A 22,921-nucleotide genomic window follows, 5' to 3' on the forward strand; every position below is an offset into this window, starting at 1 on the left:
ATATATATATATATGTACTTAGAATGTGTCGGCAAATCAATTGAGGCTCTAAAAAAATAAGAAAAAAATAAAATAAAAAGAGTATTTATGACGGCTTCTGCATGCCAGGCATATGCGTAGAATTTGACAATTCTGAATGCTTTGTGTGATGCCAGCTAGTAGTGCTCTCTTATATATGAAAGCTCAGTATTCACTATTCTACAATTAATTTTTTTCCGATAACTTAATCATCATCACTGAACTTACTTAATAATTTAAAAAAATATTTTTATATTAATGAGATTAGTCCAAAATTTGTGCAAGAACCACTGCCTTGATGCCATGTACACTGATACTCTTCCTCCTTCATCCCTTGATGTGTTCAATTTTATATGATGATCCTATATTGGTGACCCACTGACCGCACATGATCAATAAAATATTTCTTTTCATATAATTTTCATATTATGGTTTTTATAATATATATTTTTTTTCTAAAAATACAAACAAAAGTTTATTTTGCATCATTTGATTTTGCTGTATGATGACAGAAAACAACAAATGCAGGAATCTCTTTCAAACAAGAAATTTGGGGAGCATTGCATGTATTAAAAACAGGAAGATAAACCATTGGGGAGCATTAGTACATAAGCAAACAAAACAAATGAACATTCAAGGTAATGAAGAAGACTACAAAGGAAGATAGAATCACACTCAGAAAGCCATTTTTGTACATTTTCTAATCCTCTAAGCCAAAGTGATTAGAGGGTATGGCCATCCTCATCTCCATGACCTTCTTGTGTGAATTGGAATGCTTGCAGCTCACAAAAGTAGGGCTCTTTGCAGGCCTGTACTCTGGCAACAGTCTGCCAGACTTGAACCTCACACCACATGCGTTGCAGAGAGTCTTGGGGCCCAATGGACCTGCCCTCCACTGGGGAGTCTTCTGTGAGAGGCAATGAGTACACTTCCTTGGCTGAACTTGTCCTTGATCTTTCCCTGGCACCGCTTGTGCTTCAACTTCAGTGGTTTTTGCTTTATTGTTCTCATAAAAATCCTTTTTTGGAAGAATGAGCTCACTTTCTGCGAGCCAGTAGGTTTGAGGAAGAAGGGGAGTGTTCTCCTCCTCTAAAGGTGCGAGCTTTCGTCTTTTGGTTTTGGTTTTTGTTGAGAATTTCATGTCATTGGAGGAGGAGGAAGAAGAGGGTTTATGTTTTAGGGTTTGAGGTGGTGGTGGATTGGTGGAAGGAGTTTGGTTTTGTGGGATGGAGAAGGATGTGTTTCCGGAGAGGCAATCTTCCATGAAAATAGATAGCCACTCTAGACTAACGTCGTCATTTTCTTCTTGTTCCTGCATGAAAAGAAGATGAGAGGAAGTTTCAGGCGAAGAACTTAGAATCATGGCTTTTGAAATGGAGTTGATGAAGACGAAGAAGAAGAAGAGGAAGAAATAAGATGATTTTAAGGGAATTGTGTAATTTTAATGATGTGGAGTAAGAAGGAAATGCTGGGCATTCATTTAAAGTAACTGGAATAGAAGCATTTCTTGAGGTAGAAGTAAAGTTTTAAGGCTAAGACTGATCAGGACTGGTAAAAGTGATTTAGAGATGAAGATGAGAATAAAGTAATTCAAGCTGAAAATTTTAATGATTCTTTAAAAATAAAAAAGGGAAAATGCTTGTGTAGTTCAAAAATATGGAAAAGTGGACCACATTAATTAAATTTTTTGACTTGTGAAATATGAAGAACGGGGAAGAAAAAAAAAGCCATCTTGGATTAAAAACTAAGAGAAATTTAAATGACCAACTTACTAGACATCCAACACCTAGAAGACAGATTACATCCACATAAATTAAGATAAGAAAAAATTCTGTTCCTCCTTAGAAAATGGAAACATTCGAAACTCCATACTTCAGAAATATAAGAACTAACCATTACAGGCTCATTGGGAGACATCTCCGAGCAAAAACTCTTCCGAAAACAGCCAGAAACTGAAGCATTTGAAAAGGAATCCATGGCTTAATAACTCAATTCAGAGGCGAAGACAGTGAAACCAGTTGAAAAATGAAGAGAAGGCCAGGTAGAGAAATGGACATGGTAGAGCAGAGCGAAAGAGGATTGATAAAGGTGGGGTTTTTATGGGACCTCCTCTGTGATATTTTTATAGTGATTGTCCTATTTGCCTTTCTTTTTCTTCCCTCCGCATTCTTTTGTCGGTAGAGAACCCAAACACTCAAAATTCCTTCCCTCCCTCCTCTGTTTCACAGGAAAAAAATATGACAGTAAAAATGCACTGATTTCTATGATCAGAAAGAAACTGATGTCTTGCAATTTTCCCCCTCAACAGTCAAAATAAAAATTATTTAATTAATAATTAAAAAATGCACTAATTTCAAGAGTCAAGTGATAACTTCTGCAGTTATTGTGCTTGAATTAAGATTAAATTCAGCTCCATGTGCAGCACACATCTCTTCCTTCCATAATTTCTACAGATGTTGATGACTCCATAATGAAGTTTCTGCATTTCTGCAAAGCGTTTCTGACATGTTTTCCAAGCTCATTACTTAGTGCTTTATTTGTATCCTTATATTAATGAAGCAGCTAAATTTAGGAGTGCTAATTTTGTGACACGAATTTGTAGGTCTCGTTTATTGTCTCATAATAAAATTATGTCTACGTGAATTTAGGTTTTAGAAGAAAACTCTGAGCATATAGATTCAAGGTTTCGGACCGCTTTGATAAAGCTTATAATAAACTATAGATTGCAATTCCTTCATTATAGCTTTATTGATTTTTCTTAATTATTTTCTTTAAAGGGGTCTTGTTAAAATTATAAATACCCTTTTCTTTTATTTATTTTGGGTTGAATATGGTTCTATAGCTTATTACTCGTGAATCGCTGTCTTCCCATTGTTATTGACGAGAAACGTCCATATGATATTTGGTCAGGTATACCAACATGTTACTCTAATTTATGAATTATGTTTTTGTCTTGCATATGCTCATATTAATAATGATAAATTAGAACTTAGATCTACAAAGTGTGTATTTCTTGATTATAAAATTCAAGTTAAAGGTTATAAGTTATGATGCCGATAATTAGTAAAGATGTTATAGTTGACAAGTCTGTCATGTTACATACAACATCTACTATAGAATCTAAATGTGATGATCATAAGAAAATGTTTAACATATGAGTGAAGGTTTAGATTGATAGAGGTGCATCCTCGAGAATAAACTTTTGAGTTAAATTCAGATAATTATGATGATGTTGTTTTCCCACCATCACAGCAATAACCATCATAGTATTTATTGCTAAGAATAGAACAAAAAGAGAAATTAAGCTACCTCAGAGGTATTGTACGACTGATTTGGTTGCAGATGCTCTAAATGTAGCTAAATGTATCGAATGTGGTGAAGAAACTTCAAGCTATAATGAAGTTGTAAAATTCAGTTGACTCTAAAAAGTGGATGATCGCTATGCAATAGAAGGTAAATCCCAGCATAAAAATAAAAATTAGGATTTGGTAACATTATCTCAAGGTAAGAAATTTGTTCGCTACAAATGGGTATTTATGAAGAAGAAATGTACACCAGGAGTTGAGAATGTCCAATATAAAGCTAGGCTTGTTATAAAGGGATCTAGTCAAATTTCAGGTGTAGACTTTATAGATGTATTCTCTCTAGTAGTTAAACATAGCACATTTTAAGCTTTACTTTGTATTTTGGCTAAGTATGATCTTGAACGTAAACAGTTAGATGCAATTACTGTATTTTTTCATGGAGAGCTTGAAGATGACATCTATATGCAACAGTTTGATGGTTTCTTGGTTACAAAAAAAAAAAAAAAGATCATGATTGTTTATTAATAAAATATCTTTATAGTTTGAAAGTTTTCTAGAAAACAAAGGTATATAAAATTTGATTCATTCATGATTGCTCGTGAGTTTAAGCAAAGTTGTTGTGATGGTTGTATTTACTTCAAATAAAAAAATTCTTATTTATCTATTTACTCTTTTTTGTCGATAATATATTGATATCTACTAAGAATAAAAGAGATATCAAGACATTAAAAGCTCAACTTAACAGTGAGTTTGAGATGAAAGATTTGAGAGCTTCAACGAAAATACTTGACATGATGACTCATATTGTGTATTGTATATTATACGATTTTGTATTATTTATCTTCTAATTGTTCATTTTATTTGTCATCTTATTATAAAGTGAGCTTAAATTAATATCATGTTCTCTCTTTTATAATAAATTAATAAGTCGGCTCGTGAGCGAGCTTGAATTGTAGACTGAAGCTCGAGCTCGACTCAACTCGACTCGTTTACACCACTACTCTATTAGTTGTACATTGCAAACTTTCATAAGCTTTATGTTCACAATTTAATGATGAGATTGAATATATGTTTCGAGTTTCATACTCTAGTGAAATGGGATATCTCATGTACTTAAGGATATGTTCATGTCCAGATTTATGATATGCAGTTAGTGCAGTTAATAGAAAAATGATTAATTCGGGTAAATAATAGTGAAATACAGTTTAGTGGATTATTATATATCTTTGTGGAACAAAAGATATATTTTAATTAATTTAGGAGGATTATAAATAGAGTCATTGGCTATGTTAATTCAGATTTTGCTAGAGATCTTATTTGAAGGTGTTCACTTACAGGATACATGTTTATTATTGGTGGCTATGCGATTAGCTAAAAAGCTACTTTACAAATAATAATGACACTACTATAATTGAAGTTGAGTACATGACAATTGCTCACACTTACAAAGAATCATTTTAGTTAAAAGATCTGATTAAAGAGCTTAGTGAAAATTTGAAGATCATCATATTGATGTGTGATAATCAGAATGTTATTCATCTCAGCAAAGATCAAATACTTCATGAAAGAATTAAGCACATTGATGTTCATTATTACTTCGTTCGTGAAGTTATTACTCGTCGTGATATTATTGTGAGCAAGATCAGTACTCATGTTAATCATGCACAAATATTATAACTAAAGCACTCTCAATAGCCAAATTTGAGCATTGCATAGACTTGGTTGGTATTTATTCATGATAATTAGAGCTTTGTGGAAGAGGTGGAGAAAGTTTTATTTTATGTTCATTGTAAATTCATGTCAAGGTGGAGATTGCTAACTTTGTGACTAAAAATTTGTAAATTCCGCTTATCATCTCATAAAGAAATTATGACCTCACGGATTGAAGCTGTGAACACACAGATCGAACGTTTCGATCGTTATATCAAGCTTATAGTAGCCTTTAGATTACAATTTGTGTGTTATTAATTTATTAGCTCTCATTTAATTATTTTCGTTAAATGAGTCTTGTTAAAATTATAAATACTCATCTTCTTTTTTGTGCAAAAGGGATACTCTTCACTTGTAATTCCTTATTTTATATAATGAATTCTCGGCCTTTGCCATGATTTTCTCCTTCTTAGGTTTTCTTATGTAAAATCTATGTTTCCAAGAGAAACCAATGCTATATATTGTATAGGAAAGAAAGGGAGAGGAAAAATTAGAGCCCATTTGGGGCTATTGCTATGTAGGAAATAATTTCTTAAAAATTTATTGTGTGAATTATAAATATTTTTTTTTCATGAAGTCAAAAATAGCTATTTCTTACATAGATCTAATTGTAAAAAAGAACTTCTCATTTTAGAAATTCTTAAACAATATAACAAAAAAGGTTGTTCTGCAAACAAAACTATGACCTATCTGAAATAGAGCGCATGCAAAAGCCAACTCAAACATAACCTTCGTTGCCTCTGCTAAGGCTTTCAATGATATTATTTCCACAAAGAGCATAGTAAGGATAAGCACTCAATCAAATAAACAGTGGATTTGTCCTTGGAACCGGATTGGTGAACATTTCTCGGATTCCATTGACTCTTTTTTAACCAGCCAATGAACAATTCGGAGAGCACTATATTGCTTTAGGAGTTGTGCTACATGCATTTAAATAAGACACAAGTATTTTTTTGCAAAATTGCTTTCTAACACATAAATGTCATAAGAGAATTTTGCATTCTATTTTTCTGGCAGACGTTTGCTGCGTGCTCGTAAGTTTGTGGAGGTAGAGTGATATATTAACGTTTAGTATTGTATATAGATCCGACACACATATAAGTAAAAGAAATGGACAGAAAAGACATCATAATGTTTTATGTGAAAAACCTGAAGAAACAAAAACCACAGGGGTCTGATCAATAGCCCTTGAGCAACAAGAAGCAATATTTCATAAGTGGGTGTGACTTTGGGTAGGGAATTGACAGAAAATGCTAAGGAAATAGTAGTGACCCGGCTTTAGTGAAGAAAAGATGATGATGGAGGTTGGTTATCAGAAAGTCTAATGCCAGCTTCGGCGATAGAGACGCCTACAGTGATGGTCGAGTAACAGAGGTTTGGTTGTGGCGATGATAGTCCGACAGCGGTGGTGGTGGTTCGATGTTAACATTGGTGCGGGTTGGACATATGTGGTCTGATGGCGACTACTGCAACTAAACGACGACGGTTCGGTTAAGGTAATGGAGATGGTCAGATGACGGTGATTCGACAAGTGTGTTTCGGTTGTGTTCTGGCTTGACGGTGATAATCGAGCAGCGATGGTGGCAGTGGCTTGACAAAGATGGTTGATCAGCAGTGGTCAAAAGGCGGTGGCCAAGTAGTGGTAGTTCAGCGACGATGTCGCTTAGACTATGATGGTCTTGTGGCAATGACGATGGTCTAGAGGTGGTTGTACCAAATGACGATGGTCGATCAACGATGGTTTGATAGTGGAGTGGCGGTGGCTGGGTGGGGGTGGTTCGATGGTAGTGGTGGCTCAAAGAAGATGGTACGACCTTGGTGGTGGCTCGATGGCGGTGGTTGGGCATCGGTAGTTCGGTGGCGGAGGCTGCCTGATGGCTGTGGTGGGGCATTGACGACGGTGGTTCGGTGGTGACAATGGCTAATCTGCGGTGGTCAGACGGAGGCAGTGACAATGGCAAGGCAGCAGTGACCTAATAGCAACGGCGGTTCAAAACAGTGGTTGGGCAGCGGTGTCGATGGTCTAGCGGGGATGGTGGCTCGATGACGGTGCCTAGATAACGGCTAGATAACGGCGGTGGCGAGCAGCGGCTGCGGTGGAGCTCCTACAAATTTTTCTTCCATGTTCACGTCTCTCTTCAAATATTATCTGAAAAAATAGATCTCCCTTGGCCATCCGATGGAGTGATCCAAATTCTTGTAGTATTTACAGAAAATGTTACTCATAAAATCTATAAATAGACCATACCCGTTAGCCCATAAGTCAGTACTGTGCTGTTACGAAGCGGTTGTTGCTCACCCAACATGATCGTACGAGGTCACAATTCACCCAACACGATCATCTGAGGTGAGCAAGAATTGGGGATCGGATGCGAGCGAAATTCCCGCCAATGGCTGAGATATTCAGTCGACTCCCTCCCCCTTAGTGGGGGTCCAGACCCCTACGAGTGAGCTAAAAAGGGAGGAGGAAAGAGGCCCTGGTGAACCGTCATATTAAGTGAACAAGTGAAAGCTTCGCTGCCCGACAGTATTGAGTACTGACCACACCGAGGGATAGACCCTGAAGCTAAGCTGACCTTGCACCGACCATCCAACGGACCATGGACTAAACGACCACTTCTTGAAAGGACTATGCCCCAAATAAATGGTTACTGTGCTAATAAACTTGGGAATATACAAACAAAAAAGGTCAATACATTGCCGACAGTGTTTTAGTAATGTGTTGTAGATGAGTGCATGACATTACATATATCTTTAATTAATGAATCAACGAGTTGCTTTCAAAACACTACATAGAAGACCAACATTTCAATGTTCTCAGTAAGAAAAATGCTAAATGAAAAGAGGAATAAAAACAAAGAAATGTGGAACAGATCTCCATCTGCTGCAATGAACATCATTTTCTGCATTTCAGACGGCCTCCGGAGGAGATTCCGCCGGTTTTCAAGCATTTCACTGTAGGAAGATTTACATACATGTCACTAATTTCTCATGTATTTACATATCTAACATCTATACTTCAATTTTTACATTTACGCCAACTATATCTATACTTGGTATTCCACTTCATAAAAGTTAAAATATATGAAAGATTTGGAGGATATAAATGAAAAAAAAAAATCAAAGTTTCCGAGTCCTTGTGATATGTTGATACATAAGAATGGTTGGGTATGCTTGTAAATGCCCCCACTTCCTTCTAATATGAACTAAGTTTCCAATTATTAGTGAACACCACTGTATTAATTAGGCAGAGGTTTCTTTCACGGCACCATTTCTCGAGAAAATATTCCCCCCGGACACCGCACTTTTTGACGGTCAACCACCAGCGCTACGTCGCCATACACCTCATCGGTGGGCGACGTGGCGGTCTGTGGTTGGCCGCCCGAACGTACGGGCCGAATATTTTTTCCCACTTCTCTAGGCAGATTCATCTTCAAAGTATTGCGATCACAGTACTAATGAAGCTCTAATGCAAATTAGAGATTTATTTAGAATTAATTCAATATTTTCACAACAAATTTCAAAAAATTGTGTCAAATTAATTAGGGCCACTTTGAGATCATTTTTGCCTGTCCTTTTATATTTTTAGTTTTTATTTTATGTTATTTTGTATTTTGATTGAAATAAAATATATTTAATATATGTTTATATATATTTATTTTAAAAAATTTTTAAATACTCAAAACATATTACTGTTTTTTTGAGTATTTTCATATACAAGTTGATTAGTTTATTAAAATTAAAAAAAAAACTTTCAAATAAAATGCATAATAAATATAACTCTACCAATTTTGTTCGGACAACTGAACAGCTGTTGTTCGAGCCATCAATAGTTGAAGCGCTTTCACTTCGAGTTCCAACTTAAAACTCATCGGGTAGATTATATCCCGACAAGTATAACAAGACGAACTCAAGATATTTAAGGATTGAAGATGAGTCAACAGAGCAACCACATGCGAGATGCCGACGACGACGAGAAGACCACCAAGGGTTGATCACAACCAGACAACCACCAGAGGCCGATCACAACCAGGCAACCATTAGAAGTCAACCAAACCAAGCAGACACTAGAAGTCGGCCACGATCCTCCAAAGATTGACCAAAAGTGGTACCATGAGACTAAACGTAACATTTTATGAAAGACAGTCATTATAAATAGGGTGTACTAAATGAAAACAAGGATTATGATTTTTTTTTTTTTTTGGAGTTTTGAGCAACACTCTCTCTCACTTATCTTCATCTCGCTCTACAACTATTCTATTATCGGCTAGGTCAATTGATCAAGCTTAAAGAGATGAGACTTGAAAAGATAAAGAAGAAAATCTCCGAGAACAAAAGCTCGTGTATTTTCAACTTATGATCCCCGGGGCTCGATCGATAGCACCTTGGACTTATTTTGGGTCCGCTTCACGACTTGATCAACCCGAGTCAAAGTAGTACGAGTATATATTATCAAGATCAAGCCTATAATAATCAAACTTTACTCTTAGAAGAACAAAACTGTCAATATAATCAATTGAAAAGGCAATGGCAGCATTGCTGAGGGGACCTCTTTCCTCAGTTTCAGCATCATCACAGCTGCTGATGCCTAAACAGCTATATGGCAGGCATATCATTCATATTCCTTCCTGGGGCCATCATAAATTTTAATGGCTTTTTAGTAATTTGAAGTAAAATAATAATAATTTATATTTTGCTTCAATAATTCTATTCTAAATACTTAATTTCAATGTAACTTTCATTTAGCACAAGCTGCAACATGAATTAAAGCTGGTAAAAAGGCAGTGAAAAAGCATTACTATTCTTACATATATACCCAAATTTTTTATATTACATAAAAACTATTACTATTTTAATTTTTTTAAATGTAAAATACATATTTTAATGTTAGATAAGATGACGTATATATAAAAATTGAAGTAAAGGTGCTACTTGCTAGGCATATAAATACTTTGGGGCAGCTTGTGTGTTTCAGGATAAACTGCCCATTGGCGAACCGCGGGGTTCGATCCGTGGCTTGCGTTTAGTGTAAAAACTCAAACGCGATTTCAGATAAGCTGGCGAAACAGGCGAACCAAACGGTACAGTAAAAACGCCGCCCGCATTTGTAAATTGCCCCAAATGGGTCCTAAATGGTATGTGGTCACATTTTCAAATTTTGGTTTTGATATCAAAATATTTTGAATGTAAATATGAAAATTTAAAATCGAATTCTAATAGCTTCTATGAGAATTATTTCAACATCAATTTAATAAATATAAAAATATATTGATATTTTTATAAGGATTGTAATGATCCATATAAATAAAAATCAGTTCATGGGAGAGGGTGCCCGCCACTACACCGGATTAGCGTGATTGTGCCCTGTTAATTAAAACGAAGATAATATTAATTACAAGACATCACTTTTAAAATCCGCTGTAAAGTCCAAAACAGATAAACAGTGATTGATGATTACATCGTGACCGTTACTTCTCTTCCATCTGGTGATAGCATGTTGAGTGACCGGAGAAGCTTGCTCTTATCCTCTCAAGAGTGGCAGTTTACCCTTTAGCCGGCGGAGTCTCTCTCTCTCTCTCTCTCTCTCTCTCATATTTCAGTTGACCTCTGAAGTTGATCGAGAATGGCGAGGGTTCTGAGGAGGGAAATGGGAAGAGGGCTAGCAGCTGCGACGAGGAGCTTCTCATCATCTTGTGAGGTGGAGAAATTGGGGAGTGAGGGAAAGCCAATCAATCTCTTCTCTGCCATCAACCAGGCTCTGCATATAGCTCTCGAAACAGACCCCCGGTAATAGTTCTACTTTTAAATATTGGAAATTTAACCCTTTTTTTCCTCCATTTTGCTTATATTCCAGTTTTGTGGAAAACAATGGCATTAAAACGGGATTTTTCGGTAGAATTAGAGTTATTAACTTTTTTTAGGGTTTTTGGAGTGGCTGATTTGATTAGTATAAAATCTAGAATGCATTTGGTTGTTTGTTGACTGAACTTTCTGCCGCGGGAGATGTACTAATTGTATTTTAGTAGTTTTTTTTTTAATTTTTTTATTCGGCTATGAATAGAAATTTGGAAGTTTTGGGGTAGAATGCTGTTGGAAGGATTGGGAGATCGTTTGACGCTGCTGTTTAATTCAATCCAAGTTTATCAACCCTGCTAAACTTGAATCAGAAAACTTACAGTGCTCTATTTAAAATAAGAAAATTCTTTTCGGAGATGGATTTATGATTGTTCATTATTTAGTGGAGTTTATTTTGTGAATGATTAGAAGAAGTTCAAACTCCTAGTTGTTTGGTTTAATAGATATATGTGATGCAGTCTGATGTGAACATCATAGATTGTGTATTACAATACGAAAAGAAGGGGCATTTGCATGAAAAAAAAGGGGCATTTACATACATGGCACATAATTTGTATGTACTTACATTTCTTACTCCTAAATTTTCATATTTACGCACAACACTCGGATTTTTAATATCACATAAAAAATAGAACTATTATAACTTTTTAATAGTGAAATACTTCTTTTCATGTACAGGCTTAATACACCAAAGTGATACATAAAAATTGTATTCTTTGTCTGTAAATTTCTCTTAAAAAAATGTGGAGTTTGAACTATTCCTACCTGCATAATTGATTCCTATTATTTTCGTAAATTCGAATGGAATGTCATGAAAATATATTATTTTAACTGCAAAAGATAGGACGAATGTATGAAGAAGATGCTTAAGCTTGGTGACCTCTTCGTCCTATCTTCTGTAGTTAAAATAATATATTATTAAATTGTACCATACAAATATCCTTATATTTAGATGAATGAGTTAGATGTTTTACATATGCATTCCACATGTTCGTGATGATTTTATGTTTCATTGCATCACCCTGAGCTCTCTTTCTGATAGATTCATGTATTTTGGGGTACTCATCACCAACCGCCAACTCACGCAACCTACTGTTTGGAATTTTATTTTTTCATATATTGATTTTTTTTTTAAAATTATGTCATGTAGCTAGGCATGATGATTATTATATAGCTTTACGATGTTGAATACTTACAGATTCGATTCCGTGACATTCACTCAAATTATAATGATATCCACGAGATGATGCTAATAATTTCTCATTCTTAGTATGACCTAAATCAACCATTTAATATTGTCTCTGTAGCACTTGAAATACATATTCGCCCACGAACTAATGCATCACCCTTATGCTAGCAGTTGACCCCTCCTAACCTGATCAACATACACGAACTGGCGATCAAACGATACAAATGTCATCAATTATGTAGAAGTAAAGTCATTTCTTTTTCCATATCTATGTTGCAATCTCTTACAATAGTCAAATAAAGTTGTGAACCTGTTCTGATTTAAAAAATGGCATTTTGATTCTAGCGATAAAAATTTGATGAAGTCATTAGATGATACGATAACTTGTAACGTGAGGTTGAAATACCTATCAATTATGATAAGTTAATGTTGTAGCAATGATTGTCCATGCATGCAGTTTTACCTTTAAATTTCATTTGTCTTTTGCATGCTACAGAATTTTAGTAGTATAAAAAAATTATTTATGATCAATATTTTAATCTAAGGCTAAGACAACAAATTGAAATCATGGAAGAAGTTACCAAACAGTTTTACAGGATTAATTGGCTTTATCTAATCCAATACCAAACATACTTTAGGATTTAAACAGGAAATGATCTAATAAATCTGAGTTTACAGGATTTACTAAATTATACTTGAGTTAAACCCCAAAAGTTGTCAAACGGTTCCTAAATATTCTCTTTAATCTACATAGAATTTCACACGCTAGTACTAGGGCTGTAAACGAGCCTAGCTTGAGCGAACTCAAGCTGGGCTCGTGTTCCACTCATTCGAAATTGCCTCGTGTTTGAAATGACTATTGAACAGTATGTTTGTGTTCGGCTAATAAAACTTATTCATATTCATGTTCGGCTCAAAATTGTCTCGTTAGAATAGAAAATTATTAAAATAATTCATTTTTTTAAATAAAATTAAAATAATAATTTTCCTTAAAAAATTTGTATAAAAATTAATTAATTATAATTTATAATATTTAATTTTATGTATATTTATTATGTATATATTTATTTATTTATTTTTTTTCGAGCTAATTTGAGCCAAACACGAGCGAACAAACTTTTATTTGTGTTTGGCTCGTTTACATTTTGAGCTTAAAAATTTGTTCGTGTTGTGTTCGTTGGGCTTAACGAACGAGCCGAACACGAGCTGTTTAATGTGCCGAACACAAGCTGTTCGTGAACAACAAGCCAAATTGACAGCCCTAGCTAGCACATACTTTATCAACTCCTTACCAGTGTTGCCGGCAAGAAAAGTGCAAGCAAATCTGGTAGATTTATTGACTGAACAAAACTCATACTTTTTGAACTTCTAATGAACTGATTTTACTATCATCAAAAAAGAACATTGTAACTTACTAAGCAAATCAATGTTGTTTCCATTTCCTCTAAGCAGAATGTGTTCTTAAAGTAGTGGTGGGAGGAAAAAAAAAGTTGATAATTCTATTACAACTGCCAAGTGTGTAAATATTATGTTTTTTTCATATGTTATGAATTAAGTGAACTTTATGACCCAATTAAGAGTCATCGTTTGACTATATTAGCTCATTTTCAATGTAATTTTGATTGTGTTACAATAAGCATTTCTTTTGCTGTATTCATGTTAAAAATGGGAGACCAAGTGAGACTTTCAATCCCATGAGGGTGCTTTTAGTGGAGAAAAGGATTGAAATTTGTCCAAATTGGCATCATCTGTTACCATCTTATCTTCCAGCCACACATGTTTAGTGAATGTCATTAGAATTTGCACAGATTCCTGTTGCTGTCTAATTTTACTTAGCTACTCATTGTTTTTTTTTTTTGTAGTGCTTATGTCTTTGGAGAGGACGTGGGCTTTGGTGGTGTCTTCCGCTGCACGACTGGATTAGTTGATCGATTTGGTCGAAATAGAGTATTCAACACCCCGCTATGTGAACAGGTATATAAATGATTAAATAGTGCTGTAAGTTTTTGTCAAAAAACGAGTAGCTTTACAGCATGGACTGCTTAATCACAGTTTTGTAACATTTACCAGATAATCGTGGTAAAAGCTGTTTAGCATAGTACTAAAAAATGAGTATGGTTTCAAAATAGTCCCCTGATTATTTACATGGGGCTGTTTTAGTCCCAAACTGTATAAAAGTGTCAAAGTAGTGATCAAAATCTTTAAATTGAGGCTTTCATCTCATATTAAAAGGGTTTGGGGACCAAATTGATATTTTTATTAACTATGGGATTAAAATGACCCTTCCAAAGAATTGGGGACTGTTTTGACTCTTTTCTCATTCAAAAATATATGATTTTGTTTAAAGCTCGTCTCGGTGTTGTTTATCGACGACTTAATATTAGTGTTATTGATGAATCTAAGTGCTTAGTTTCTTCTCCTTGTTTTCCTCTCGCAGCCTTCTCATTTTTATTTTTCTGACGTATCTTACGATGCAGGGAATTGCTGGATTTGCTATAGGATTGGCGGCAATGGTGATCCTTTCCTCAATTATGCTTTATTGCTTTATGTTTCCCAACCTAATTTTTTTCCTTTTTTTTACATTTGTTTAAAGTTTTCTTTTAGTTTTTATGTTCTATTCGACATTGAACCTTCTCGTTTGATTGACAGGGAAATCGAGCTATAGCTGAAATCCAATTTGCAGACTACATCTTTCCTGCCTTTGACCAGGCATGTATTTCATTTAATATAAGCTATACATGCCTACAATTATGCCGCCTAGATAGTTGCTGTGGATGAAAATTTAAAGTATTATTCTTGTAATTATTCAATGATTAAAAATATGACCTAAATTTTATGTGAGAAAAAAAAAATATACTCAAAACAAAATAACAATTATCGTATTTCCTAATACAATAACTAATATAAACAATAAAAGCTATCCTGTCATCAACTTTGAAAATATTTCATGTTCAGATAATCATCATCACCTTATATTCATGGTTAAACATTGTAGACGTGATTTTTTCTTCCTCTATTAATGAAATTATTATTTATTTGAAATTTAAAACCGAAAAAATTATTAAAATCAGCAAAACTTGAGTGTGTGCTTTATATCGAACACTACCCTTGCTGTTAGGATAACATTTACATTTGGCTGCTTTTCTGCTTTCTAGCAGGTGGGGCTGTAATGTTAATAATGAAGATTAATGAGGTAAGAACAATGTAGAACTTATTCTAGGGGATTTCTTCTTTCTTTTTTTATCAAAGGTCTGTTTGGGGCAGCTACAATTTAATAATAGCTTGTTGTGCAGAAACTATTGTGGATAAATTGTTTGTCTGTTTGATTTTTGCAGTTTAAAAACAACTATGTTGCAGCTGTTTCTGGACAAATGACCATTATGTCCATGCATAATAATGTTGTTGGCAACATAGTTGTTCATACTAGTACATTTCTTATTTGAGAACAAATATTCAGTGCAGAACATTACAAAATAAAGATACTCACATCACTAAATAGTGAGTAGCATGACTACCAAAATTAAGAAAATAATTATTAAAATAATAATTAATAATATGTAATATTATTTTAAAAATACAAACATCCTATGTCACGAGATAAGTCATCCTCCAGAGATACTTTCTACGCCCGATCACTCTCGGTGGTGGAATCTTCTTGCCTATATGCCTACAGAAAATAGTCACAGTTTTCTATGATTTTTCATTGGCATCTCTAAAACTATCTCTTGTAGCTTCGTGGCTGACCACTAACACCCAACCACTATCACCCACTTACCCCCACCACCACACAACCACCACCACCTCGCCCACCACATAACCACTACCACCACAATCACCACACCACCCAATTACCATCACCAGCATCACCACACAAACGCCCAACAAAAAACGACCATCACCAGCTCACAGCCACCAAAAACACATATGGCCAGCACAGGACACCAACACAGCCACCATTTCCTCCTTTTTTTCAATGATTCCATATAGTGAATCCCTAAGCAAGCCACAAATGGCAAAAATTTTTATGAATTTTCTTCTCAAATTTCTTTACCAAATTATCCATAAAAATTCATAAAATCAGTCCACTAAAGGCATTGACAGAGCTAAGCCATAAACCAAAAAAATAAAGCCACACAAAAATGAAAACTTTTTTCATGAATTTCTCTCTCAAATGTTTTCATTAGTTTCTCCATAGGATCCACAAAACCAACCCACAAAAGGCGATCACAAAGTTATGCCATAACCAGAAAAAAATAAAGCCAAAAAAAGTAAAAATTTGTCTCAAATATTTTTATCAATTTCTCCATAGGATCCATAAAACCAACCGACAAAAGTCAATCACTTGGCAGTCATAAACAAAAAAAAAACCAAAAAAATAAAAAAAATTTCTCTCTCATATGCTTTCATCAATTTCTCAATAGGATCCGCAAAAGCCAAGCCACAAGAGGCAATCACAGACATAAGCTATAAAATGTAAAAAAACAAGCCACAAACGACAAAATTTTTCATGAACTTCTCTCTTAATTGCTTTCATCAATTTCTCCATAAGAACCGCAAAAAATCAGGCCACAAGTGGCAATCACAGAGCTAAGCCATAAATCGCAAGACACCAAGCCACAGACGGTAATCACAGCCATAAGCACGTAGAACGATTCGTAAAAACCAAGTTACCGCGAGGAAAGCCAAAAACCACAGCCCAACATCAACCGCATACCTCACAAAAGGAGATAAGACAAGGGGAAAGTGAGGCGTAAGAAATACTAGAGGACGGAAGAGAAAAGATGGGCTTGGAACCAGCGAGCAGGGAGGAACGAGATGAGAGTGCCACCGTAGACCGTCGATCAGAGTTAGAAGAGGAGAGGGGAGCTAGGGCACTGATGCCAAGCACAACGCAAACAAAATTGAGGGCACGCGAAGGAAATCACACGATCAAAACTCGGGCCACGAGGTCCAACCCGCGACTCACATTTACATAAGATTATCCCATACCGCCGACGTATCATAGTTTCCAAGCACGAGTTTCTGCGTTTTGTGGCCGCGTCGTAGCTAAAAAGTTGCCCCAAATGCACCCTAAGTCTTATGATGCTATTAGTCAGATGATTCTTTAGTTACCTTTTGGGAACTTACACTATTTTTACGAGATCACTTTCTTTTTCGAGGTAAATCAAGGCGATGGTGAGAATTGATTTTGATATTGCAACTTTTTTAGTTCTCACTAGAACAAATAATTAAGTAGAGATTGTGGGCATAAGAATGTTTACATATTCTCTACTAGAATGCATGTGTGTGCGAGATAAAAAAAGACCTAGGCAATCAAGGTCAATTCCTATTCTCATGAATCACTCTCCGGCAGGAAATTTATTTGTTATTCAAACTGCTATGAGAAATTTTAAAAGAACTGAAAAGTTACATATGCAGCGCACTGTGTATTTACATATCTCACATCTAAACTTTCATATTTACATAGCATCTTGATGTTCTAAATCTATGCCTGAAAGATACTTTTTCAAAAAAAGTGGTAATATTATTTTTTTTATGTGATATTAGACATTTGAGTGCTATGCGTGTAAATATGAAAGTTTTTGTGTGGGTTATGTATGTAAATGTCCCTAAAAGAAAAATCTTTTCCTTTGCTCTGCAGATTGTTAATGAAGCAGCTAAGTTCAGATACCGAAGTGGTAATGAATTCAACTGTGGAGGTAACGTTTTTTAAATTTCTATATAAGCTTCATTGTTCTGAATGATATTATAAGATAATTTGTTTCTGTAGGTTTGACTATAAGAAGCCCGTATGGAGCAGTCGGCCATGGCGGCCATTATCATTCACAATCACCGGAGGCTTTCTTCTGTCATGTTCCTGGTCTTAAGGTCAATCTTTTTACTATTCTGTATTTACTTCACCTGAACTTTTTCGCATCTAGTGATCAGTCGCATGAAGCATAATAAGTGGCAGGCGGCCAGACTAATTATGTAAGCATAAAGTGTCAAAATAGTTCTCTAATTTTAGTCCCATAGTCTATAAAAACGTTAACTTAGTCTCCAGCCTTTTTTAATTGGGGCTGAAATACTCTTTTATTGATACTTTTTTAGACTATGGTACTTAAATGCCCCCCTATAAAAGGCAGGGGACTATTTTGACATTTTTTTCAACTATGTAATATTAAGTTGAAAGTTGGATTTTGCACCATATTTTTGCAGAAAGTAGTTGACCCATGCATTACATCTTTTAAATGATTACTGTAACGATTTGAAGTATGTTTCAATTTTTCAGGTTGTGATACCTCGAAGCCCGAGGCAAGCAAAGGGCCTTTTACTATCCAGCATTCGTGATCCAAATCCGGTCGTGTTTTTTGAACCCAAGGTAGCGGGATTATTTTGTTGTTTTGTTTGTTGTATTCTGTTTTGTGGAGCTTAAGCTTGGTGTTTTTGTCATAACACAATTGAAATATGCATGATTAGCACCGAAGTTGATGCACCGGATGTGATTCATTTATCTATTCAGCAATTTGAGCCTTGTCCCAATATTTTGGGTTGGCTTTGTGAAAAATAATTTTCATTCATTTCTTATCAACGACTACACAACGTTTTAATTCTGTTTCTGTGAATTCTTTGGATGCAACTTTTGTTTTTCTTTCTTTTCAATCCTCTTGAATTCTATCTGCTCTCAGCTGTATATGCCCAAAGCAATTGCCTTATTTCTACTATCTTATCTTTATTAGGTGCTGCTCCTATTATAAGTTTCTTATTATCATTTTATTCTTTCATTTGCCTTTATATCCATTTAACATTTTCTTTCTTTCCACCGTGAGGTTGATTCCTTTGTGCTCATCATCTTTGACCCATAAAGTAGACATTCTCTAATTACATGTATGTCCATTCATTCTCCATCTTATTCTCCTATGTTTAATTCTGATGGGTTACTTATCTTTTCAAAAGGCATAGTTTAACAATTTCTTTATGTTTGTTACTTCTAGTTTTGCCCTATATAATTGGTCTCTGTGATGCTATAAACAAGACATGGTTTGAGATTTTTTTTTTATCTTTTAATTAAAAAAAAGATGTTTGGTATCTTAATTAGTTGTTTTTATTTTTATTGAATATTGCATAAGGGGGTGATTGCAATGGCAGCTGCCAATGGTTGTGGTAGTTGTGGGTGGATGGTCGATGGTGGCAAAGGTGGCTTTCATTCAAAAAGAAAAAGAAGAAGAAAAAAGAGGGAGAATAAAAACACTTAAATTGACTCTTAAAAAGTTCTTTTGGGTATTTTCAAAAACAGCTTGAGTTGATTTCAAAACAAAAAACAGAAAATACGAATCAAAATATTTTTATAGAGCCAAAAGAAAAAAAAAATGAAAACCAAAAGTAATTCCTAATAGCCCCCAAGCAAAATGTGCTAATTCCCTTATATGCTGTGAATTAAAGGATTCAAAAAAATGTAGTCTTAGATTTGTTTATTTACGTCCCATGTCTAATGTTCTTGTGATCATCATCCAGTGGCTCTACAGATTGGCTGTCGAAGAAGTTCCCGAGCATGACTATATGTTGCCTCTCTCTGAGGCAGAGGTGATTCGTCAAGGTAGTGATATAACACTTGTTGGTTGGGGAGCTCAAATTTCAGTTTTAGAACAAGCTTCCGATGATGCTGCAAAGGTCCGTCTTTTATGAATATTTTATGTCAAGCCCATGTTTTTAACTACTGAAATCTGCAACTCTGGGATGCAGCATGCCAAATACCTTTTTAACTGACAAGAAAATTTTAATTTTTATCTTCACTATTGAGCTTCTTTAGGTATTGACAAAAATGGTTATATAGCAGCAAATAAATTCGTTAGTTTCTACTTTATGTTTAAGAAAATGGTTCCACTTCTTGCAAGATGGGATTTTTACTTCTTGTCATATTTAAATTACATGTGTTGATTATTAATGGTAAAAAATTTCAATTTTTTTTTATGATATATGCCTTTACTAATAAGAATATCTTCTTTAATATACTTTTCTTCGTTGCTCTCTTCTCTTAAGTATATACAAGCACATATCCTTCAACTAGTTTCACACTGAAGTAATCATTTACAAAATCTATCCCTTCTAACAGTACGAGTCTCTCGAATCATCTATCCCTCTTAATATGCATGTACTATGCCCAGTTCTCTAATCTCTTTCCCTCTCTTTCCCTCGAAGCCATCAACTTCCTCATCCTAGTCTTTTATGCATGCTTTCTCGTTGCTCTCCCCAGCTGCAATCTATGGGAAAAATATGAGTTAATTGTTTATAGGAAGAATCTGTAACATTTTCTCTTTAATGAAGATTTTCTCCTTTGTCATCTTTTTTCAATGCTCTATTCTTTTTCGATATATAATCATATAAACGCTTACGCTGGCATGACAATTGACTAAAGATATAGTTTTTTTGCAGGTTTTCTTAAAATTTTTTCTAATGTTACTATTTACTGATTTACCTAATATGATTTAGAACTGAAGTGAGGATGTAGATTTTTACAGATTAGCTCTCCCTTACAGTATATAATTTCATGCCTTCTGTCCACCTTCTGCCTTTTTTCTACTTTTTACATTACAATGGAACTCTATTAGCCTAAACTAGTTTTCTCAACAAAATTATATTTTATATTTGCATGATTTGTTTACGGCCATTTTATCATTGTTATGCCGAGATTATCCTCTAAGATTTTTGGTATTCCATTATAGTTCTTCCATCCTATGGAAAGGTTATATAAGTAAAGAATTTGCAGGATGGAATATCTTGCGAACTTATTGATCTGAGAACGTTGATTCCTTGGGATAAGGAGACAGTGGAAGCTTCTGTCAGAAAAACTGGAAGACTACTTGTAAGGAACTATAAATATTTCTTTTTTGCATGTTTGTATTATAAAAAAAAAGTACTTGACAAAAAACACTTATGCAGGTCAGCCATGAAGCTCCTGTGACAGGAGGTTTTGGTGCTGAGATATCTTCTACTATTGCAGAACGCTGCTTCCTCAGAGTTTGTCTCCTATCTCACATATAGCCTCATTTAACTGCGCGAAGCTATCAAATTGTTTTAAAAAATCATGAATTTAGTAGATTTTAGCAGGTTTTGAGTTTTAATCTCAAGAAATACTTTTAAAATCTTCATTTTTCACATAAAAGTCAAAGTTCTGAGCTGTGAGCCTGGACATCGGGCTCAGAATGCAAGCAGTTTGGCTTTAAAGGACTTAAAGCTGCACTCATAAACTGTGAAGGATTCTGAAGTTAACTCTCACTTGTTGATTGCCTCATACCAAGAAATTTTCAATGGTCTCATCTGATTTTTTGTAGATAGAAAAACTGAAATAAAAAAGAGGCATTTTAGTGCATACCACCCTATCCCCTATATATTTACATATCTAACACCCAAACTCTACTTTTTTTTACATTTATATTGCCAAATCTCTTATATCACATCAAAAATACTACCATTTTAACTTGTAAAACTATTGACTGAAAATGAAATTATTAATTTATTAGAGGGGGAACTTGGATAACTCTCCATCTGATTCATCTGAGTATATTTGCAGCTGGAAGCTCCTATAGCTAGAGTGTGTGGCCTGGACACTCCCTTCCCTCTTGTTTATGAGCCCTTCTATATGCCAACAAAGAATAAGGTCATCTTCATATTCATTTTTCTTTCATTATAATTCTCTTTTTGGTTTCTCTCATGCGAGTGGAAGCCATTACTGACCTCACCAAACACCATTTGCAGATTCTGGATGCAATCAAAGAAACTGTGAGTTATTAAGCCGAAGTAGTTTCCAGACCATTTACATGGGATCATTTTAATCACGGAGTTTATAAAAATGCACTCCTACATTCCCATCTGCGGTTAAGAGTGTGCAGCTGCAATTAATTTTTTTGGGGAGATTTACATATCTACCCATCCAATTTCTATGTATTAGCATATCAATCATCAAAATTTCAATTTTTGCCTATATACCACTCTATATTGAAATCGTAGGAATTAGGTGGTTTGCACGCAAAAATTAAAATTTAGGTGAATTAATATGTTAATACATAGAAATTGGGCGGTAGGTATGTAAAGGCCTCTTTTTTTTATTGTTAAATGTAAAGCATGATTTCAAAGTGATTATTGAACTATTGAGAACATGCATTAAAATCTTCTTTTTGGAGCCACCCAAAATAGATTTGGAATCAAAGCAGTAATTTAAACAAACAATTGTATACATATTCAGTGAAGATTAAGGACATATCACTAATATATATATATAACCTTATTTATGTATGATTATCGGTATTTAGATGTATAAAAGATTTAGGGTCCGTTTAGGGCAGCTTATAAGTGCAGGCGGCGTTTTTAAAACGCCGCCGTACTGTTTAGTTTGCGCGTTTCACCAGCTTATCCGAAACTGCGTTTGGGTTTTTATACTAAATGCGAGCCGCTTTTCAAGATAAACAACTTATTCTGAAACGCACAAGCTGCTCCAAACGGACCCTTAGATTGTATAAGTATAAAAATTAAAATGTGACCTCATTGCAGTCTTATAATTTTATTTCAATTATAATATAATTTTTTTAGTGTTAATTACCACAGAAATCTCTGTGGGCCTACGTTTGAATAACCAAAAGAATTTATTTAAGGGGCATCTATTTACATTCATACCAACCAATTTAAATTTATTTGCACATGGAACATCTAAATTTGCTTTTTTCAGGTTCATATTAAAAAACATCAATATTTGAAATTAAAAAATGAATTTATCTTTTCATGATTAATGATAAGAGCATATGTATGTTAAAATTAAAATTTAGGTGTTAGATATGCAAATAAATGAGAATTTAGCATGTTTGTAAAA

General features: G+C 34.5%; 2 protein-coding genes across 2 annotated transcripts; one reads left to right on the forward strand and one right to left on the reverse strand.

Annotated features, from left to right (window-relative positions):
* Positions 1 to 548: 548 nt before the first annotated feature.
* On the reverse strand, positions 549 to 2,228 carry LOC110024249 (GATA transcription factor 12-like). Its single transcript, XM_020724110.1, has 2 exons — positions 1,912 to 2,228; positions 549 to 1,330 (listed from the first exon to the last, which is right to left on the reverse strand). The coding sequence occupies exons 1-2, from the start codon at positions 1,993 to 1,995 to the stop codon at positions 719 to 721; spliced, it is 696 nt and encodes a 231-aa protein (XP_020579769.1). The 5' UTR covers positions 1,996 to 2,228; the 3' UTR covers positions 549 to 718.
* Positions 2,229 to 10,548: 8,320 nt separating this feature from the next.
* LOC110024247 (2-oxoisovalerate dehydrogenase subunit beta 1, mitochondrial-like) lies at positions 10,549 to 22,224 on the forward strand. Its single transcript, XM_020724108.1, has 12 exons — positions 10,549 to 10,820; positions 13,941 to 14,052; positions 14,556 to 14,591; positions 14,728 to 14,787; positions 17,720 to 17,777; positions 17,849 to 17,946; positions 18,350 to 18,439; positions 19,573 to 19,728; positions 20,825 to 20,920; positions 20,998 to 21,075; positions 21,629 to 21,715; positions 21,814 to 22,224. The coding sequence occupies exons 1-12, from the start codon at positions 10,657 to 10,659 to the stop codon at positions 21,847 to 21,849; spliced, it is 1,071 nt and encodes a 356-aa protein (XP_020579767.1). The 5' UTR covers positions 10,549 to 10,656; the 3' UTR covers positions 21,850 to 22,224.
* Positions 22,225 to 22,921: the final 697 nt, after the last annotated feature.

Source organism: Phalaenopsis equestris, unplaced genomic scaffold (assembly GCF_001263595.1).
Source record: "Phalaenopsis equestris unplaced genomic scaffold, ASM126359v1 Scaffold000251, whole genome shotgun sequence".
Lineage (NCBI taxonomy): Eukaryota > Viridiplantae > Streptophyta > Magnoliopsida > Asparagales > Orchidaceae > Phalaenopsis > Phalaenopsis equestris.

Excerpts from the sequence above, each read along its gene's own strand:
- LOC110024249 (XM_020724110.1), bottom strand. The coding sequence starts at position 1,995 with ATGGATTCCTTTTCAAATGCTTCAGTTTCTGGCTGTTTTCGGAAGAGT. Across the intron at positions 1,331-1,911 it reads CTCCCAATGAGCCTGTAATG|GAACAAGAAGAAAATGACGA; the intron begins GTTAGTTCTTAT and ends CTTTTCATGCAG.
- LOC110024247 (XM_020724108.1), top strand. The coding sequence starts at position 10,657 with ATGGCGAGGGTTCTGAGGAGGGAAATGGGAAGAGGGCTAGCAGCTGCG. Across the intron at positions 10,821-13,940 it reads GCTCTCGAAACAGACCCCCG|TGCTTATGTCTTTGGAGAGG; the intron begins GTAATAGTTCTA and ends TTTTTTTTGTAG. Across the intron at positions 19,729-20,824 it reads CTTCCGATGATGCTGCAAAG|GATGGAATATCTTGCGAACT; the intron begins GTCCGTCTTTTA and ends AAGAATTTGCAG.